Genomic DNA, 15012 nt, shown 5'->3' on the forward strand with positions numbered 1-15012 from the left:
TTTAGTAGATACGAACTTTTAATATATTTTAATGATATAACAGGAAAACAGAGACCTAAGAGACAGAGCACCTAAATAGAAAATATGTACAGACTTTGTTTGGATCATGATTCCAAGAAACCAAATGTGAAACAAAAAACTTTATGAGATAATCAGGGAAATTTGATAACTGATTAGGTATTTGATGCTATTAAAAATACCAGTTTTTAAAAGTGTGATAATGGTATTATAGGATTTTTTTAAAAAAAGGAGTCCTTATCATTTATAGTTATATTCAGAAGTATTTACAGATAGAATGACATGATTTACTGCAAAATAATAACTTGCAGGGGGGTGAGAATATAAATGAACACGACTGCCATGTGTTGCTAAATCCTGAAGCTGGGTAAAAGGTATACTGGGGTTGTACACTGCTCGATAATTTCCATTGCAAAGACAAAAAAAAAATCACAGTTGATTATTTGATAAATTTGGTCTTTCACTGAAATTTAATTTTCATATATATATTATACTTTCCATTCTGGTTGACTTAAAAGCAAGTCACACTTAAAGGCAAGTTAACCCACTCCTCCCCCCATACACACATTCTTCACAAACATACAGAGAAAAACACAAATAGAACTGTTGGTTTTACATTCACAGCAATATCAATATATCCACTTTTTCCACACCTTTAACTTCTCTCATTATGTTAAATTTGATTAATTTCCAGACTAATATATAACCTCATTTTAAAAGCAGAGGAACATGAAATAGAAAAACATCCTATTGAATCCTCCTACTGGTAAAGAGCTTCTTGGGCAGGATTCCCTTACAGCCTGACTAGACCTGTACAAACCTGAAGTGGGCAGTGAGTTCCATGTGAGAACGTAGTGTCTGGTGGCAGGCCACACACTTAACTTGAAATGGGACATCTTTGCAGAGAGAGATCAGAAGTTTCTTTGCAAAAGATGGAAATGATATTGGCTGTGCTATTCCCTTGTCATCTGAAAGACAAAATACACTATAACTTGCAAAGATTTAAGCAGATAGCAACCCAACCTTCCTCCCCTTTGCCTTTCTCAACATTGGCTGGAATATGTAAAAGATTGTTGTCATAAAAAACTAAGAGAAGTCATTTTCCAGCCATAAGTACAAAGGATGCTGAACTCATGCTCAAAATTTGAACCTTTAATGCAGAGAAACACCCAACTTCCCAGATATTATGGATATATAAAAATTATTACATCAAAAATTATTTTTTATATTTATTATATAAAGAAATGTTTTCTTTCCAAGTTTCTCTTCATTCCTCAAAGTAACTAAACCTTACTGCTGGTACAGATCAATGTTGAGAATTTTTTTTGAAAAATAAAAATTAAGACAATCTTTCACTTTCATGTTTCCAATCCAATGTGAGGTTAAGTTACCTCAAGAATTATCTGAGAAGTATGGTAAATCAGCAAAGATTAAAGTACTTTAATAATTTTCAGAACAGAGTATTAACATACCACTCAGTTTAAAATTCTGATGGAAATGATTCTTTCCAGACATATGCTTCAAACACTCATCCTTGCTGCTAAAAAGAAGGAAGCAATTTGGACATGCAAAACACTGAATAATCTGAGGAAGAAGGTTGTTTTTATGTCCATCATCTGCAGCTTCCTAAAATACAAGCAAAGCTGTATTACAGACAACTAAAATCAATATTCAATTTTTAAAAATCAACTTTCAAAATTTCTGATTTGGAATATTCTGTACCAGTTTTTAACAAGAGAACTTTTCTTTCCTCAGTGTGAACTATGGAATTTTTATCATTAAATTGCCTATGTGGATTAAAATTTTTTTTTCTTAACTCTTGACCATCTTTTTGTGATAATATACAAGTAAATTTGCTTTCTATATATTTTTCTTTTATATACACATCTATATTATGTTAATGAATAAATGTTTTCATATCACATATACTTTTTCTTCCATTTTGCTTTATTCACTCTACTCTGCAATATAACCTATGTTTATATATATGTATTCTTCCACAAATATCTTCATGCTTAATAATCTACAAAAATATATAGAAATAAACACACAGGGAACTGCCACTGTTTTACCAAATATTGTCATCTTACAGACTCTTCTGCTTCTTAGTTCTCTTATTCCACAATACCTAATGAAAATGCCTAAAAAATCAACTGGAATACCTCTAATTCATTCTTCTCAATGGTTGCAAAGCTCTCAACTGGTTGTAAACCAGTGTAGGTTTACTAAGACTTAGGTAACTATTCATTACCAGACTTTTTTTTTTTTCTTGCCACTATAAACAACACAATGGTGTTACAAACTGATAAGAACATATACTACACTTGATCTCAGGCAAAAGGCAGAGAAGCAATAACACAATGGTGTTATAAACAACCTTGAATACATATCCTTATTTACAGACGTATTTTTCTCATTATTAGGAGTGGCCCTATTGAGTTAAAAGGTTTATTACTTGAATATTAAAGGATACTGTATGATTGTTTTTCAAATAGGCTCTACCAATTCACACATTCCCTAGCAATGAATGAGCCTGGTACAATAGCTACTGTAGATTTTTTTTTTTAATTCATACAATTCTATGGATATTCCATATTCTGTGGATTGCTTACTCATACCCTTTTGTCTGATGTTTCAGTTGGTTTTGTTTTCTCCCTGCCGGTTAACTTGCATCATTTCTTCATTATAAAAATTAACTTTCTGTCTGATGCTCCATTTTGCAAACATTTTTGAAATATCTATGAATTTTGATGTGGTCACTTTAAAATTTTAATATAGTCAAACGGGTATGTCTTTCTAGGTGTCCACTTGGTTAAGAGGCTCCTCTATCTCAAAATTGAAAATGTTCTAAATATAAAAAAAAAATTTTTTTTAAAGTAAACTCTACCTCCAATGTGGGGCTCAAACTCACGACCTCGAGATTAAGAATCACATGCTTGGGGTACCTGGGTGGCTCAGTCAGTTAAGCATCTGACTTCAGCTCAGGTCATGATCTCATACTTTGTGGGTTTGAGCCCCGTGTCAGGCTCTGTGCTGACAACTCAGAGCCTAGAGCCTGTTTCTGATTTGGTGTTTCCCTCTCTCTCTGCCCCTTCCCTGCTCACGCTCTATCTCAAAAAAAAAAAAAAAAAATAAATAAATATTAAAAAAAAGAAAAATTTTAAAAGAGTCACATGCTCTACCAACTGAGTCAGCTAGGTGCCCCAAAGCTGAAAATACTTTAAAGTATCTATATTTATGTCTGTGTATGTGTGCTTGTGTATAAATATAATTTGACATCTTGTTAATGGTCCTTAGAGTAATAGCCTTAGAAGTTGTACTGTGTCTTTTTAAATTTACAATCATTAACATTAGGGATATAGAAAGTTTATATAGTGCTAATAAGATGCAACAGAAAGAGGAATAAGAAATTTACATTTAAATTGAGCACATGTGAAGAAGCACATTAGGGTTCAAAACGTGCTTTTCCATTTAGTCATTACGATAGTCCCATGAAGTACTATTTTCATTATTTATAAATGAGAAAACTAAATTTAGTTAAGTCAACACTTCCCTCCAATCAAGTTGTACCCTGGGAAGAGACAAAATAACCATTCAAACAGTCTTATACCTCGATTAAAAATTCTATGCTCTTTCCACTATACCTTACCCCATTTTAATTTAGTGAGTGCCCTGCAGAAGATCACATCTAAGAAGATACTTAGAAAGCTCTAAATAAGAGCACTAAAGGCATTTCTTTTTTTTTTTTTTTTTTTAATTTTTTTTTCAACGTTTTTTATTTATTTTTGGGACAGAGAGAGACAGAGCATGAACGGGGGAGGGGCAGAGAGAGAGGGAGACACAGAATCGGAAACAGGCTCCAGGCTCCGAGTCATCAGCCCAGAGCCCGACGCGGGGCTCGAACTCACGGACCGCGAGATCGTGACCTGGCTGAAGTCGGACGCTTAACCGACTGCGCCACCCAGGCGCCCCTAAAGGCATTTCTTAAACACCAATTTATAAAAATGTCCCTAACTTGAAGAATGCTAACAAAATAATTCTTAGTTCAACTGTGAGTTATAAATGGATTCAATATAAAGCTTGTTTAAAATATTTGCTCAATAGAACAAGAATGTGATCCTACATAAAATTTTATTGAAATATACCAATTGCAAAAGCATAGCATATTAGCTCATGCAAACTAGGGGAATAAGTGGGAAATAGTTATTCAATTCTTTTCTACCACTATATTTTCAGCTATATTAAAATAAAATACACCATACACATTTGTATATCTAAACAAAGTTAAATCACAATAAAATATTACTTTTTACCCACTAGGATCTAGGCTAGCTTAAAAGGCACGTAAGTGTTGATAAGAATGTGGAAAAATTGGCATCTGCATATATTGCTAGTAAGAAAGTAAAATGGTACAGTGTGTTGGATAACAATTTGACAGTTCTCCAAACAACCGAACATAAGTATGATATGACCCAACAATTTAACCTGTTAGACAAGTAAAGACATAGTCACACGAAGATTTATACATTTATTTATAGCAACATTATTCACAACAGCCAAAAAGTAGAAATAACTCAAGTGTCCACCAAGTGATGAAATGATAAAGAAAAAGTGGCATATATCCATATGCTGGAATGTTACTTGGCAATAAAAAGGAATGAAGTACTGATATGCTACAACATGGATGAACCTTGACAACATTATGGTAAATAAAAGAATCTTGTCACAAAAGGCCACATATTTTAAGATTCCATTTATATGAAATGCTCAGAAAAGGCAAAACCATAGTTTACAGGTTGCCTAGGGCTAGGGAGGATGGGCTAACAACAGGGAAAAATAACCTTCAATGATAGGCTGGCCCCTAGGAAGAGAATGAGAAAGAGTGGTTGTGCCTATTGACCCACAAGTGACACTGAGGTACACTGAAGCTTACAATATGTCCTCTACCACCTGCATTAAACGGAAGAAAAGCAGAAAGCTATCTAGTGATATAGCACTCATTGAATGGCTTTAATGTTAAAAACCACTAGACATTGGCTACTACTCAAAGTGTGACCCAAGTACAAGAAGCACTGGCATCACCTACAAGCTTGTTAGGAATCTTGAATCCAAGGTCCCACCTCAATTTATTATCAGAACTTGCATTTTACAAGATTCCCAAGTGATTAGTGTATTAAGTAAGAAACATCAGCATAGACAGAAGAAATTGGAGACGAAAGGGAAAGAGGAGGGAAGCAAGGCAAAAAATGCAAATTGTGGTAATTTCATTCTCTTTCACCGAAGAATGCCATCTTTACAAAACAGAATTCACAGGTATACAATCTTCTAGTGACCTCTTCTGGCTGATTTAAGATAGGCAATTATAATTAGTGCATACCAGTTTCCTTTAGAGTTCCGGTGACGGAATCTCCAAAGAATAAGCAATAAGGAGCATTTAATGAGAGCCGTTTGTTAAGGCCTAAGTGCTTTAGAAAGAATTATATTTTCTCTCGACAATCTTGCATGTAAGTATGACAATTTTATTTTAGAGACAAATAAAGCTCAGAGATGTTCCTTAACTTGCTGAGTACATACAGCTAATAAAAGTGACAGCAGAATCCAGGTCTGTCTGGACATCAAAGCCTTTGCTCCATTTTACCATAATGCTTCTCAGAAGGCTAAATATCATAAATTTACTTCCTGGAGACCAGTCAAAACAACATGGAATAAGTAATTCCCAGAAAAAAGGGAACAAATTAATGAAATTTGGAAAATACAAATGAGAGTATTAATTAAGGTTAAAATACCTATCCAGATTTACTAAAGAAAAAAGATAAATAATTTGCTCGCTAAAATAGACAAAACACTTACAGCCTGGAATAGGGAAACAGACTCTGAAAGAACTCTAGTTTCGAAAAAGGAAGAATACTAGTCACCAAGTGAAAACACCAAAAAAATTTATGGAACGCAGTCCTCTTGTATCATTTTTCTCTTCTCTCCTTAAACCTGTGTCACAATAGGAAGCCCTGTCATTTCTTTTTGTTTCACTTTAAGGTCTTTATTCTAAATGCCATTACCTAATAAGCAAAGCCTTTTTTCATCTCAAAGTTAAATTATTGCAAAAGTCACCTAAAGCAGTCTCCTTTCTACACCTATGAATCCACCTTGAACACTGCTACCATCCTAATACCACTCGATCTCTTTGGTATCCCTAAGAAAGAGAAGGAATTGGGTTCTAGAATTAAAAGTCCTTCTAACTCTAAAAGGTATAAAGCATTATTTTCATCATGTCACTGTCCTATTACAATAACCTCTTGCCAGTATTAAGGTTACCACTTGTGTTGGGAGTCCCCCAAATCATCCCCAGGTTTGATGGTTTGCTAGGATACACAGCACTCAGCATATAGTTGTATTCACAGCTATGATTCATTATAGGTTTTAAGCTATCAGGATATTTAATGTGGTATTGTTTTTAATAACAAAAAATGAAACAACTGATACATCTAAGAGGAAATTAAATGAACTATAATATATTCATACAGAAGAATACTATTCATTGACTTAAAGTGTATGCATCGATTCAACAAATGTTTAAGCACTCATGTTTACAACACACTGCTTTTCTCTTTTTTTATTTTTGAGAGAGAGAGAGAGAGAGAGAGAGAGAGAGAGAGAGAGAGAGAGAGAGAGAGAAAGCACGTGTGCATGCAAGGGGGCAGGGAGTGGGACAGAGAAAGAGGAAGAGAGAATCCCAAGCAGGCTCTACACTGTCAGCAAAGAGCTGGGGCATGAACTCACTAATCGTGAACTCATGACCTGAGCCAAATCAAGAATCAGACACTTAACCAACTGAGACACCTAGATGCTCCTAACACACTGATTTTCTTAATTACAGAAAAACTCACACACCTGATCTTATATAAAAATATTTATAAGTGTTTTTGATGCAACTGTAAATCAGATTTTTTCTTAATTTCACTTTCTGCTGCTTCAGATTAGGGTATAGAATTGAAACAGATTTCTGTACGTTGATTTTGTATCCTGCTACCTTACTGAATTCATTTATTAGTTCTAGTAGTTTCTTGGAATCTTTAGGGTTTTCTATATATAGTATCATGTCACCTGCAAATACTGAAAGTTTTATTTCTTCCCTACCAGTGTGGATCTTTGTTATTTCTTTTTGTTATCCAACTGCTGTGGTTAGGACTTCCAGTACTATGCTGAATAAAAGTGGTGAGAGTGGACATTCTTGTCTTGTTCCTGACCTTAGGGGGAAAGCTCTCAGTTTTTCACCACTGAGTATGATGTTAGCTGTAGGTTTTTCACAAAAGGCCTTTTTTATGTTGAGGTCATGTTCCCTCTAGACCTACTTTGTTGAGGGATTTTATCATGAATGGATATTGTACTCTGTTAAATGCTTTTACTGTATCTATTGCAATGTTTTTTATCCTTTTTCTTATTGATATATCACATTGACTGTTTTGTGTGTACTGAACCTGCTGCACCAAAACCAATAAAATACCTAGGTATAAACTTAGCCAAAGACATGAAAGACCTATACTTTGAAAACCATACAACACTGATGAAAGAAATTCAAGATGATGAAAGAAATGGAAAGATGTTCTATGCTCATGAATAGGAAGAACATATATTGTTAAGATGTCTATACTACCCAAAGCAATCTACAAATTTAATGCAATCCCTATTAAAATACCAACGGCATTTTTCACAGAACTAGAATAATCGTAAAATTTGTATTGAACCACAAATGACCCTGAATAGTCAAAGCAATCTTGAAAAAGAAAAACAAAACGGGAGGTAACACAATTCCAGACTTCAAGTTATATTACAAAGGTATAGTAATTGTAACAGTGGGGCACAGGCATAAAAATAGACATATTGATCAATGGAACAAAACAGAAAACCCAGAAATAAACCCACAATTATATGGTCAATTAATCTTTGACAAAGGAGAAATGAATAGCCAATGGGAAAAAGATAGTCTCTCAACAAATGGTGCTGGGAAAATTGGAGAGCAACATGGAGAAGAATGAAACTGGGGACACCTGGGTGGCTCAGTTGGTTAAGGGTCCAACTCTTGATTTCAGCTCAGGTCACGATCTCCCAGATCATGAGTTTGAGCCCTATGTCAGGCTCTGTCCTGACAATGTGGAGCCTGCTTGGGATTCTCTTTCTTCCTATCCCTCTATCTCTCTCAAAATAGATAAATAAACATTTAAAAAAAAATAGAATTAAAAAAAGGAAACGAAACTGGACCACTTTCTTTCACCATACACAAAAACAAACTAAAAATGGATTGAAGACCTAGATGTGAGACCTGAAACCGTAAAAATCCTTGAGGAGAGTACAGGCAGTAATCTCTGACACTGGCCATAGCAAGAATTTTCTAGATATTTCTACCAAGGCCAGGGAAATAAAAGCAGAAATAAACTATTGGGGCTTCATCAAAATAAAAAGTTTCTGCACAGCAAAGGAAACAATCAACACAATTAAAAGGAAACCTACTAAATGGGAGAAGACATTTGCAAATGACATATCCGATAAAGGGTTAGTATCCAAAATATATAAAGAACTTATACAACTCAGTCAAAAAACAAATCGTCCAATTAAAAAATGGGCAGAAGACATGAACAGACATTTCTCCAAAGACATTCAGATGACCAACAGACACATGAAAAGATGCTCAACATCACTCATTATCAGGGAAATGCAAAGCAAAACTATAAGAGGTGATAATGAGATATCACCTCTTATCTGTCAGAATGGTTACAATCAAAAACAAAAGAAACAAGTATTGGCGAGGATGTGGAGAAAAAGGAACCCTTGTGCACTGTTGGTGGAAATGCAAACTGGTGCAGCCACTCTGGAAACAATATGGAGGTTCCTTAAAAAGTTAAAACATAGAACTACTCTGTGATCCAGTAATCGCACCACTGGGTATTTACCCAAACACAAAAACACTAATTCAAAGTGATAATGCACCCATATATTTATAGCAGTATTATTTACAATAGTCCAAGTATCCATCGATTGATGAATGGATAAGGAAGATGTGGTGTATATATACACAATGGAATAAAAAAGCTATAAAAAAGAATGAAATCTTGCCATCTGCAGAGAAAGACAAACACCCTATAAATTCACTCATAGGTATGATTAAGAAACAAAACATGAGCTAAGGGGAAAAAAGAGAGAGAGACACAAACCAAGAAACAGACTCTTCACTATAGAGAATAAACAGATGGTTACTAGAGGAGATGAGTGAAATAGGTGATAGGGATTGAAGAGTATACTTGCCATGATGAACACTGAGCGTTCATAAAGTAAAAACTTAAGGGACACCTGGGTGGCTCAGTTGGTTAAGTGTCCAACTTCGGCTCAGGTCATTATCTCATGGTTCTTAATTTCAAGCCCCACTTTGGGCTCCCTATTGTCAGCACACAGCTGGCTTTGGATCCTTTGTCCCACTCTCTTTTTTTGCCCCTCCCCCGCCTGTGCTCTCTCTAAACATTAAAAAAAATTTTTTTTAAATGAAAAAAAAATTTTCTCCACAGTGAACATATTGCACAAGTAACATTTTGTAACGTTAATAAGTCATTATAGATATATAATTTCAAATATAGTAAACACACACTACAGAATCATCTATTATACAGATTTGTGTATGCCACGAATCAACCTGTCTCCCTTGAGATTTAACACTTAATGAGAGTTACATAAAACAACCTTTTGTATACTAGATTTCTTAACACTAGCATTAATAAAGGAATTGTTATTTAATTTACTAGATGGCTCCAACATTTCAACAGGCAGTGAAAGGCAGCAGACTTAAGATTAAAGTTCTAGTTCTCATCATAAGCATCTTGAAGAATGTTAATTCCACAGAGCAACTCCATCAAAGGAAGGGCTTCGATGATAATCTTTAGGAGTGCTGGCTTTCAGTAATGAAGTTTACCTGTCCACAAAAATTTAATGTTCCAATCATTTTACTCTTGACCCTTATGTGCACTACTAGTGATTGCAGGCTTAAGAGCAGCAAGAAAACACTTGCATCGAATTCCATGGTTCTCTAGAAAAAATACCTACTCTTAGGACATCCTCTTACCTTAGCAAAAAGATGATCCCTATATTGCTGTTGAGTAACAAAATTTTTGTAACATACTACACAAGCAAAGGAATTGACGAATGGTCCATGTAGTGTAATTGTCGGATCACATGGAGAGTGATCAAACCTACTCGGCAAAAGAGAGGTAGCATTAGAAAAGTCCACATTTTAGGAGCCAAACTATGTTGCTTCATTTGTTAAGCATTTGCTTATTTGTTTACACACACATACACACAACACACTCAGAAATTTATACTTTTCTATTGAAATATTAAAAACGTTCTTCATGTTCAAGAAATATCAAATGACTCCTAAATGCCACACAATCCCTTCAAACAGTGACCAACAGTTAGCTCAAGATTTCATAAAAGTATCCAAGATCCAATAAAACAGATTTAAGCATGTCTTGCCAAACTGGTACAATTCCAGTCTGAAAGTTATAGAGCCATCATCTTTTCCTTTTTGCCTTATTTGCCACAATATTTACTAATAGTTGTAAATGAATCAACAGAATTATAATCTCATGTCAAGATTTCTGGCACACACCTGTTTCCTAAAAATGGCTTTTAATCCTTTTAATGTTCACTTTAATCATTTAGTAAGTATGTGTCATTTTAAACTGCCTCAAAGACTTTTAAAAACTCTTTAGATATAGTATGCTACCTAGTTATTTATAGAATGCTGAAGACCGTACAAAAGGCTCTATAGGTAGGTTAATGCATAAGCAGGGTGAGACATCTAGAAATGAAAAAGGTTGTGAGACCCCAAATTCTCAATTTCCATCTTTAAACTATTAGAAGGAGAGATTATGAAGGTAGGAATGTTTTATACCTTTAATACTGCTTTTCCCTGATATTTACTTTCTCAAGCTCTACTATTAAAAAAATTCAGTAAGTTAATAAGATAGGTTTATAAATAGAATATTTATTATTAATTTTGCTACATTTGGTTTGCTTTTAACATTTCTTTTGTAATACCATATTAGCTTTCTTTAGGCTAAACCAAGTATCTGTAAGTGCTTTGTGTCTCTTGAAATTTGCATTTATGGGCTGGCTTTATCTACAACGGATTCAACTGCATATCAATGTAAAAATCTGTTCAAAATTTTATGAGACATATTAGGATAAATACATACTTGAATGCTACAAGTCTTTAGAGAAAAGAATATAACTAGAGAAATCTGACTTTAGGCCTTCTAGAAAACCTAAGAAATATAAATTTAAAATAACTATCATAAGAGCATAAAACAATTTGTCTGGAATATAAAGCTATGGTTACAATGGCATGAGTGCATCATGCTTTCATTATATGAAATCACTTTGTAACACATTTGCTCTTCAGTATCCACTATTCTGAGTATCACACTCACCTTTTCAAATGTCCTAAGAGAAGGTGTCCATTATCAAATTCCTTGTTACAGTGCATTATGGGACATAAAATTGGTTTCCCAGACACCTGCATCTGGCCTCCTCTTCGGAATGAACTTTTTTTTCCAGAATTAATTGTGCCTGTTTTGAGTCCTGCATTATTGGAAATACAAATTCTTAAGTTCCTACTTCAGATATTTGTCCTTTGGACAGGTAACCAAAATTACGACAAAATAATAAATACTATGAAATAGCATCAACTGGGTGATCCTAATTATAATTAAAAATTTCTTAGCTTTCTAATAAAACATATGATAACCTAAAAATAAATAGTTATTTGGGACAAATAAAGCTGTTAACATCTTTTTTTTTTGTTTTTTAAAGATTTTATTTTTTTAAGTAATTTCTATACCCAATGTAGGGCTCAGACTTCCAACCGGAGATCAAGAGTCACATGCTCTATTGACTCAGCTAGCCAGGTGCCTTTTCTTTTTGTTTTTGAAATAGGTATAGGGATTAAGTTTGTTTGTATGTTTATTATTGCTACAGCCAGTGTGGGTCTTGAACTCAAGACCCTGAGATCAAGAGTCACATGCTCTGTTGACTGAGCCAGTCAGGAGTCCTGAATGCTGTTAACATCTTTAAGTAACATTCTCTGGGGGAAAAAACTCTATTTTCTTAAGTTCAACAGCCAAGAAATGTCAAACATTAAATACTGATTAGAAAAGCAGTTGCTGGGGCGCCTGGGTGGCGCAGTCGGTTAAGCGTCCGACTTCAGCCAGGTCACGATCTCGCGGTCTGTGAGTTCAAGCCCCGCGTCAGGCTCTGGGATGATGGCTCGGAGCCTGGAGCCTGTTTCCGATTCTGTGTCTCCCTCTCTCTCTGCCCCTCCCCTGTTCATGCTCTGTCTCTCTCTGTCCCAAAAATCAATAAAAAACGTTGAAAAAAAAAAAAAAGAAAAGCAGTTGCTCCACAGACCCCTACCCTTCTTTCTCATTTATATAAACTGGCAAAGATCTTCTAATTTTTTTTTTCTCTTTTAACGATCTTAAACACATTAGAAGATTTAGCTATATTATAAAAGATTGGGGTTCTCTGAAAATTATGTTAAAAAATACAACTGGGAGAGCGGGAAGAGTGGAGAGCTCAGGGAGGCAAGGAAAATAAGAGTGGTACTTTCTGAAGAAACCAGCCACTGAGCAATGAGTTCCAACCTGGATATCAAATAATGCAGATCTCAGTAATAAATTTACAGAACACAAAGCAGAGATTTACTTATTGTTACTACCTCTTTCCTTTCTATTTATTCTACTTTGTCCCTCTTCTTCTCCTTTCATGTAAAAAAAAATTTTTTTAAATCTTATTTGAGAGACAGAGAGAGCGAGAAGAAAGTGCCAGTGGGGGAGGAACAGAGACACAGAGGGAGACACAGAATCCAAAGCAGGCTCTAGACTTCGTGTGTAAGAACTGAGCCTGACACAGGACTTGAACTGAGGATATGAACTCAAGAACCATTCTTGAGATCATGACCTGAACCGAAGTTGGACACTTAACTGAGCCACCCAGCCACCCCTCTTTTTCTCCTTTCAAAGTTTGCCTATCACTAGTTTCTCTCTTTCTTTTTAAAGTAAACTCCATGCCCAAAGAAGAGCTGGAACTCACAACCCCAAGATCAAGAGTCACATGGCTCTACTGAATGAGCAAGCCAAGCACCCCTTTTCATCACTACTTTCTCTTAATTAATCTTCCTCTATCCTGATCCATTCTTCATCCCCTCTCTTTCTTTATAATCACACAACTCTTGTAGACTAATACCCCTGGCCAAATTTTGTTCCCAGGGAAATTCCGAATGCATGATATATGATGGAAATTTTGTAGTCACACTGTATAAACCATGAAATGTAAAACTGCCAGGAGGATTCTGACTGTATATCACATGATTATACACAGACGGTTTGATTATTGACTCCCTTTTATAATTATTTGTGGATTGTTTCAATACCTTGAATATTTCATACAATAGAAAACTAAGTTATTTATCTTTATGGCAGATTTAAAGATTTAAATAGAACTTAAAGATTTAAATAGAATGAATTATTCTTTTAACATCATCTAGTTTTAAGATCTAGTTTTAAGATTCTCCAAATGGTTATTATACAAACTTAAGGTTTCAACTGCTTTTCTGCTGTTTTAGTCCTCATGGGGGGAAGGCCTCCATTAAAAGCTGCCAAAATGCTTATCAATGTGTTCTGACAACATTGAACAGCATAGCATTAATCATATTTTAATCTTAAAGAGGCATTAAATGACAATGCATTTTTTTATCCTTAATTTTCTGATGCAGTCGCAATTATGACAGTTTTTATTTACCGTCGATCCACATTCTAGATGTTGCTCCATTTTGATCTTTAACTAAATAAAGGCTCTGGCTAAAAATAATAGCAGAAAACAATCTATTGAAAGAAAATAAGCTTTACCCATGGAAAGGCAAAAGACAGAATTTTTTTTTCAAAATACAGAAATTTAAACAACTCTTTTCCTTAAATAGTATAGACAGTGTTGTTTTTGGGGCGCCTGGGTGGCTCAGTCAGTTGAGCATCCAACTTCGGCTCAGGTCATGATCTCACAGTCCGTGAGTTCGAGCCCCACGTCGGGCTCTGTGCTGACAGCTCAGAGCCTGGAGCCTGTTTCAGATTCTGTGTCTCCATCTCTCTCTGAACCCCCCGCCCCGTTCATGCTCTCTCTGTCTCAAAAATCAATAAAGTTTAAAAAACTTTAAAAAAAAAAAAGAGAGAGTGTTGTTTTTAACTTATGAAGTATTCAAATGTATACAAACTGGCCTAACTGTAAAGATCTATAAAAGATGAATTTCTAGTAGAGTAATTATAAATAAAGTACTTAAACTACTTCTAATCAAAGAACTGAATTACAAAGCTGGATACTTTGGAATAGATTGAACAAGTCCCTTAGTGCTACTTTAAAGTAGAATCTCACTTTCTGTAATTTAAGAAAACAATGACTCATCTCTGTTTCCCCAGCTATACCCTATCCAAATATCTCAGCACTTTCTAAAGATAATTTATGGAATAGCATCATACCAAATATAGTCAGTGCTGAAGCAGCTGTTCTAGAAATAGATCCCAAACTTTCGTTTTATAGTATTTTTGTAGGGAGCAAGCAAAAAAATAAAACAATCATATAAAAAGAGTATAACTAAAGACCTTAAATCCACACTTAAGCTCATCAGCCACCAATGAATCAGGTGTGACCTAAAGATATATACAGTAACAAGTCTTACCAAGACATGAAGACACAGTTAAATGACTCATTTGTTCCCCCCTGACCTGTTCCGACAGATCCATAAACAGATGCTCGTGAATTCATTTTACAAGAAATTAAAATATTGTGCCAACCTGGAGGCTAGGGGTATGCCTAAAGGGGCATATTACCAGGCCAACTAGCATTCTAGACAGGACTTGAAGGTGTTAGATTCACATGAGATAAACTATTTTTAGAAGACAT

General features: G+C 34.9%; 1 protein-coding gene and 1 pseudogene across 6 annotated transcripts in view; both read right to left on the reverse strand.

Moving 5' to 3' along the window:
• ZNF451 (zinc finger protein 451) overlaps window positions 1-15012 on the reverse strand; it is an 89107-nt gene that overhangs the window by 33230 nt on the left and 40865 nt on the right. For all 6 annotated transcript variants that reach the window (XM_019457507.2, XM_019457505.2, XM_019457499.2 and 3 more), the window contains 4 exons: window positions 11493-11643; window positions 10124-10250; window positions 1491-1644; window positions 839-986 (listed from right to left, as the gene is read on the reverse strand). In XM_019457507.2, the coding sequence (XP_019313052.2) occupies window positions 839-986; window positions 1491-1644; window positions 10124-10250; window positions 11493-11643 (580 nt within the window). The remainder of the gene's footprint in view (window positions 1-838; window positions 987-1490; window positions 1645-10123; window positions 10251-11492; window positions 11644-15012) is intronic.
• On the reverse strand, window positions 2235-2372 carry LOC128777933 (U2 spliceosomal RNA; annotated as a pseudogene).

This window comes from Panthera pardus, unplaced genomic scaffold (genome assembly GCF_024362965.1).
Source record: "Panthera pardus isolate Hobbes unplaced genomic scaffold, ASM2436296v1 HiC_scaffold_17, whole genome shotgun sequence".
NCBI lineage: Eukaryota > Metazoa > Chordata > Mammalia > Carnivora > Felidae > Panthera > Panthera pardus.